A 7,500-nucleotide genomic window follows, 5' to 3' on the forward strand; every position below is an offset into this window, starting at 1 on the left:
CATCCCGCCACAGCGCCTCACACACACAGCTCTGACCCAAACACTGCTCTAACACACACACACACACACACACACACACACACACACACACACATCTCTTGTTTAATCCACTCAACTACAGCGAGACATGAATAACACACACACTTCCTCAGAGAGCCGGTCGCTGCGCACACACTCACACACACACACATCTCAGTGTACATATTGAGTTTATCTCCGCCGTTGGAGATATCCTGAGTGTGTGTGTGTGTGTGTGTGTGTTAGCGCTGCGCGGCTACAGGTCTCACCGCATGTGTCTCCTTGCACTGCAGAATCACTCCATTATAGAGCCAGCGCTGAGCACCCCTACAACACACACACAGGTCAACACACACACACACACACACACACACACACACACACACACTGTCTGTAGTGAGTGAACACACTGGTTACACACTCCTCTCTGCTCCCAAACACAATACATAAAACACAAAGGTGAATTAGTGTGTGTGCGTGTGTGTGTGCGTGTGTGTGTGTGTGTGTGTGTGTGTGTGTGTGTGTGTGTGTGTGTGTGTGCGTGTGCGTGCGTGTGCGTGTGTGTGTTATAGGGGGCCGCTCAGCTGTTTTCAGTGTGATGAGCTCAGTGTTTGATGGATTTGACACACACTGCTCATCACACACACACACACACACACACCACTGTATTGATCAGGATACTCTACAGCAGACAGCAGGAGACTCTAAACCAAATCCCGTCATCACACTCAAAGCCAGTGATCAATAACAGCATGCGGCCTCTCTTTAATGTCATTCATTCACATCTAACATGTCGGATTTCCTCTTAAATGAACATTATTTTCCTGATCAGACTTGTCCACACGCCGAGTCTCAGACACCACAGTATTTAGGCAGCTACAGGCCTCGTGAAGGTACGCCAGCATGTCCAGCGGCTCATGTCTGTCAGTGAGCTGAGCTTCATTTCTAAATGAACTGACCCAGTGTGAATGGGTCGCTCAGAGAGTTCTCGTTACGCTCGTTCATTAAGCGCTTCAGTCACGACACATTTAAACATCTGATTTGAATAGTAACAGCATCAGGGACAGGCGACTATACTGCCGTCAGTGAACAGAGGACAGGGAACGCGGCTCCACAGCAGCGCCTCTGCCATACTGTGGACACGAGGACACACACGGCGGCTTCATAAACACATGCAGAGCTCCATCTTCAACACACACACACTGCATTCAAATGACTGAGGTGAGAGAGTGCTGCCACACACACTCGCACGCACGCACGCACGCACGCACGCACGCACGCCCGCACGCACGCCCGCACGCACGCACGCACGCACGCACGCACGCACGCACGCACGCACGCACGCACGCACGCACGCACGCACGCACGCACGCACGCACGCACGCACGCACGCACACACACACACACTCTTCTGTGGACTATATTTGATCATAATGTAAACACAGCAGAGGCAGCTTGTGATCGCGTGTTCATCATCTTCAGGCTCTGAGCCCTCCTCACAGCTAACACTAGAACAGACGAACACCTGAGCATTGTTGAGGATTTGGGGACACGTTCACACCCCGCAGACCTTCACCAGCAAGACCTGCTCACACCATTTCAAGAGCTGAGCCCCCCTCATGTGTCTAGAGGAATCAAGGGTTAATTAGAGGGTCAGACCCCTCCAACCTCCTGCATCCCCCCATAATCAACACTCTGTGTGTGTATGTCAGTACAGTGTGTGTGTGTGTGTGTCCTGCTCACCTGCTTCTGTAGTGATCTATATGGAAGCTTCCCACTTTGCACTTCACCTTGGTATAAACGTCCTGAATGTCCACAGACGCGCTCAGGTCCTCCATCTCTGCCAGCACACACAGCTCTGGAACACACACACACACACACACACACACACACACACACACACACACACACAGTAGATCAGTCACAAGCTGTGTTTCCATCCAGAAATATGAATGAACTTTATGGGCAAAGCTGTACTATCGCATTACAGACGTGTGAATAAAGCAGCGTGTCCCTCCAGAGAGTCAAAGAGAAGAACATCAACACTTCCTGATTAACTGGAGCCACATATCAAGAGTAAAGCAGAATTTACTGCGGTAGAAGAAGCTGCATCAGTCTGTTCTTCATCTAATTATTGACTCTGAAGGCAATCCTGACACGCGCACACACACACACACTCATTATGCATACAACAGCAGGTCAGAGAATGTGTGTGTGTGTATGTGAGCGATAGAAAGTGTGTGTGTGCACGAGTATGTGTGCGTATGTGTGTGTGTGTGTGACAGGAGCATCATGTCAGCTCTCTGTCAGTCTCTGTGTGTTCTTCTGTCCGCACAGCTGTGATCCCGGCGGCCGTGTGCTCAGAGCCACTTCCTGTTTCCTGTTTGAGGAGGCGAAGTGTCTCTTCAGCACCAAACAGCCAGAAAACAACAACAAACAGCAGAGATGGAGGAGCGTCCCACCGGGGCTGACCATCACACACACACACACTGCGCTGTGCTTCCGTCCGCACATACCGCATGTAGCTCTGCAGATCACAGACACACGGCCCTGACACAGGTCTGAGATCAGCTGCCGGAGCTGCTCTACTGACCCTCAACACTGCTGCAGCTCCGCCTGACACAGCAGAAAGAGAAGAGGAACACACACACACACACACACACACACACACACACTCCAGGGGCCTCATGTACGAAGACTTGTGTTGAGTTCATACTCAAACATTGCGTACGGACAAAGCTGTACATGTGTGTACACAGTAAAAGATTCAGATGTATGAAACACTGCGTACGCTGAATCCCACACATATTCTCATTGTAGATCTGAATTAACCTGAAACTGAGCACACCAGTGCAAAACCCCTCCCTGACTCCTCCCCCTCATGAATATGCTAATGACTCCACTTTGGCAAGACCAAATGAAAAAGCAACGGCCGAACACAAGAACAGAAACCTGACAGAATGTGAATGTGAGGTGCTCCTGTCAGAGGTAGACCGGAGAGAAAAACTGTGTTACTTGCAAATTTGTCCTCCAGAATTAATAACAAAAGAAAAACAATAGTGTGTGAGTTCAGCTGACGCGGCTGACGCAGTGGGGTCTGAACATCGCACTGTGAGTGAATTAAATAAGAAATGGCCTGATGTAAAGGTGCAGGTTAAGAGGAGAACAGCGTCAAAGTGTGGAGCGAACAGGAGATGCTGAACTAACAGCCTTTGAGGAGAGAGCTGCCTCAATTGTGGGTGACACTTTACTGTCTGGAGTAGTGTCCGTGTCTGTGGGAGACACAGATGTATGAGAGGAACACTGTGTTAGGGCGGTATAGCAGCACCCCTCCGCTCTTATCAAGGCAGCACCACCGGCATTTCAGCTACTCAATCGTCTGCTGACCGAGTGTGAGAGTGGGCATGGCTGTATCTGCGCTCTTGGTCAGTTTGTGGGTTGTTAACAGCCTCGTCTTTAATGGATAACCGCGATCTCCTGATATGCAGGTAAATGATTACGCTCAATAAAATTAAAAACCTCCGCTGGAATAATATCATTAAATACATCACTCACCAAGAAGACACACATCGCGCACCCTGACACCTGCATTCACCCATTGACAATGTCCTCTAATAAGGCCAACAGTGCCGTTGCCGTAGACGAGGGTTGTTTACATTTGTAAATGCTTTCATATGTTCTAAATCACAGAATTGGTCAATAATATTGTCAATTAACCCATTTGATCAATTCTAAATGATTAGCAATGTTTTTCACATGTGTTGGTGTGATACTCTGTAGTGTGCAGATGAACATAACTGCCTCTAGGAGGCGCCAGTGGAAATACAACAAACACACCAGAAACACGCGTACGCCAGACATGAAGTTGGTGTGGACCAACACACACTCTCACGTTCATTTCATCGTTGGCAAATCCAATTGCGAGCATGCTTTTGTGCGTACGCAGCATTGATGCATGAGGTTCCTGATCTCTCTCTCTCTGTGTGTGTGTGTGTGTGTGTGTGTGTGTACCGGTGGTCCTGCACGTGGGCTCGCTGGAGAACAGCTTCAGTGTGAGTCTCGGCAGCATCCACTGCATCCAGACACTGAGTCTCCTGCTGGAGCCGCTGATGCTGCAGGTCTGCTGCTCCAGGGTCAGGGTCTCACCGGCCGCGGGGTCGTCTGTGTGCGCAGAGTCAGCCTGAACACACACACACACACACACACACACACACACACACACACACACACACACACACTGGACTCAGTGCTCCTGTGCAGCTCAGTGTTCTGCAGTGTGTCTCAGCTCGTATTAAAGCGGCGGTCCACTGTGATATGGTGTGTTAGAGTGTAGTGTGTGTGTGTGTGTGTGTGCTGTAGTGTGTGAACAGAATCAGCATCTCTGCCTGTCAGACGCTCACAGCAGCGGGAGACACTGGCTCTGACAGAGTTAGCTTAGCAAAGCCTACAGCGATGAAGTTTGAGGACTACAGAAAATACATCCAGGCTGATGACATCACAAACACTTCCGGTTACACACATTCAACAATCGCGCACACACCCCGCACAGTGAAGGGGCGTGGCCAGAGGTGCTGTAATGTTCATTCATTCATCTTCCTTCAGCTTAGTGCCTTTATTAATCAGGGGTCGCCACAGCGGAATGAACCACCAATTACTGCAGGATAGGTTTTACACAGCCGATTACCTTCCAGCTGCTACCCATCACTGGGAAACACCTATACACATTCATACACTATGACACACTCGATGTACTCGCTTCATTCTGCGTTAACACGGACACGAGAGTCGGCTACATTAACAGAGGAGCTAGAGTTCTGCAGCTGTTAGAAACACCATACAGCTCATTCTCACCGATCTCATATAGCACGTGTAAAGTCATATAGTGTGAACGGCACAGAGATCTGCTGATGTGTAAAGTCATATAGAGTGAACGGCACAGAGATCTGCTGATGTGTAAAGTCATGTAGAGTGAACAGCACAGAGATCTGCTGATGTGTAAAGTCATGTAGAGTGAACGGCACAGAGATCTGCTGATGTGTAAAGTCATGTAGTGTGAACAGCACAGAGATCTGCTGATGTGTAAAGTCATGTAGTGTGAACAGCACAGAGATCTGCTGATGTGTAAAGTCATGTAGTGTGAACAGCACAGAGATCTGCTGATGTGTAAAGTCATGTAGAGTGAACGGCACAGAGATCTGCTGATGTGTAAAGTCATGTAGTGTGAACAGCACAGAGATCTGCTGATGTGTAAAGTCATGTAGTGTGAACAGCACAGAGATCTGCTGATGTGTAAAGTCATGTAGTGTGAACGGCACAGAGATCTGCTGATGTGTAAAGTCATGTAGAGTGAACAGCACAGAGATCTGCTGATGTGTAAAGTCATGTAGTGTGAACAGCACAGAGATCTGCTGATGTGTAAAGTCATGTAGTGTGAACGGCACAGAGATCTGCTGATGTGTAAAGTCATGTAGTGTGAACAGCACAGAGATCTGCTGATGTGTAAAGTCATGTAGAGTGAACGGCACAGAGATCTGCTGATGTGTAAAGTCATGTAGAGTGAACAGCACAGAGATCTGCTGATGTGTAAAGTCATGTAGAGTGAAGAGCACAGAGATCTGCTGATGTGTAAAGTCATGTAGAGTGAACAGCACAGAGATCTGCTGATGTGTAAAGTCATGTAGAGTGAACAGCACAGAGATCTGCTGATGTGTAAAGTCATGTAGTGTGAACAGCACAGAGATCTGCTGATGTTTAAAGTCATGTAGAGTGAAGAGCACAGAGATCTGCTGATGTGTAAAGTCATGTAGAGTGAACAGCACAGAGATCTGCTGATGTGTAAAGTCATGTAGAGTGAACAGCACAGAGATCTGCTGATGTGTAAAGTCATGTAGTGTGAACAGCACAGAGATCTGCTGATGTTTAAAGTCATGTAGAGTGAAGAGCACAGAGATCTACTGATGTGTAAAGTCATGTAGTGTGAACAGCACAGAGATCTGCTGATGTTTAAAGTCATGTAGAGTGAAGAGCACAGAGATCTGCTGATGTGTAAAGTCATGTAGAGTGAAGAGCACAGAGATCTGCTGATGTGTAAAGTCATGTAGTGTGAACAGCACAGAGATCTGCTGATGTGTAAAGTCATGTAGTGTGAACAGCACAGAGATCTGCTGATGTGTAAAGTCATGTAAAGTGAACAGCACAGAGATCTGCTGATGTGTAAAGTCATGTAGTGTGAACAGCACAGAGATCTGCTGATGTGTAAAGTCATGTAGTGTGAACGGCACAGAGATCTGCTGATGTTTAAAGTCATGTAGAGTGAACGGCACAGAGATCTGCTGATGTGTAAAGTCATGTAGAGTGAACGGCACAGAGATCTGCTGATGTGTAAAGTCATGTAGAGTGAACAGCACAGAGATCTGCTGATGTGTAAAGTCATGTAGAGTGAACGGCACAGAGATCTGCTGATGTGTAAAGTCATGTAGAGTGAACAGCACAGAGATCTGCTGATGTTTAAAGTCATGTAGAGTGAAGAGCACAGAGATCTGCTGATGTGTAAAGTCATGTAGAGTGAAGAGCACAGAGATCTGCTGATGTGTAAAGTCATGTAGTGTGAACAGCACAGAGATCTGCTGATGTGTAAAGTCATGTAGTGTGAACAGCACAGAGATCTGCTGATGTGTAAAGTCATGTAAAGTGAACAGCACAGAGATCTGCTGATGTGTAAAGTCATGTAGAGTGAACGGCACAGAGATCTGCTGATGTGTAAAGTCATGTAGTGTGAACAGCACAGAGATCTGCTGATGTGTAAAGTCATGTAGAGTGAACAGCACAGAGATCTGCTGATGTGTAAAGTCATGTAGAGTGAAGAGCACAGAGATCTGCTGATGTGTAAAGTCATGTAGAGTGAAGAGCACAGAGATCTGCTGATGTGTAAAGTCATGTAGAGTGAACAGCACAGAGATCTGCTGATGTGTAAAGTCATGTAGTGTGAACAGCACAGAGATCTGCTGATGTGTAAAGTCATGTAGTGTGAACGGCACAGAGATCTGCTGATGTGTAAAGTCATGTAAAGTGAACAGCACAGAGATCTGCTGATGTGTAAAGTCATGTAGAGTGAACAGCACAGAGATCTGCTGATGTTTAAAGTCATGTAGAGTGAAGAGCACAGAGATCTGCTGATGTGTAAAGTCATGTAGAGTGAACAGCACAGAGATCTGCTGATGTGTAAAGTCATGTAGAGTGAAGAGCACAGAGATCTGCTGATGTGTAAAGTCATGTAGTGTGAACAGCACAGAGATCTGCTGATGTGTAAAGTCATGTAAAGTGAACGGCACAGAGATCTGCGGATGTTTAAAGTCATGTAGAGTGAACGGCACAGAGATCTGCTGATGTGTAAAGTCATGTAGTGTGAACAGCACAGAGATCTGCTGATGTGTAAAGTCATGTAGAGTGAACAGCACAGAGATCTGCTGATGTGTAAAGTCA

The 7,500-nt window shown here is 47.3% G+C and overlaps 1 protein-coding gene across 1 annotated transcript in view; it reads right to left on the reverse strand.

The window, feature by feature from the left end:
* Positions 1-7,500, reverse strand: part of LOC130220468 (intermembrane lipid transfer protein VPS13B) — a gene marked incomplete at its 3' end in the record, with an annotated part of 19,795 nt that overhangs the window by 6,893 nt on the left and 5,402 nt on the right. Inside the window, exons 7-8 of the mRNA XM_056452746.1 lie at positions 4,030-4,198; positions 1,762-1,876 (exon numbers count right to left, since the gene is read on the reverse strand). Of these exons, the coding sequence (XP_056308721.1) occupies positions 1,762-1,876; positions 4,030-4,198 (284 nt within the window). The remainder of the gene's footprint in view (positions 1-1,761; positions 1,877-4,029; positions 4,199-7,500) is intronic.

Source organism: Danio aesculapii, unplaced genomic scaffold (assembly GCF_903798145.1).
Source record: "Danio aesculapii unplaced genomic scaffold, fDanAes4.1, whole genome shotgun sequence".
NCBI classification, from domain to species: Eukaryota; Metazoa; Chordata; class Actinopteri; order Cypriniformes; family Danionidae; genus Danio; species Danio aesculapii.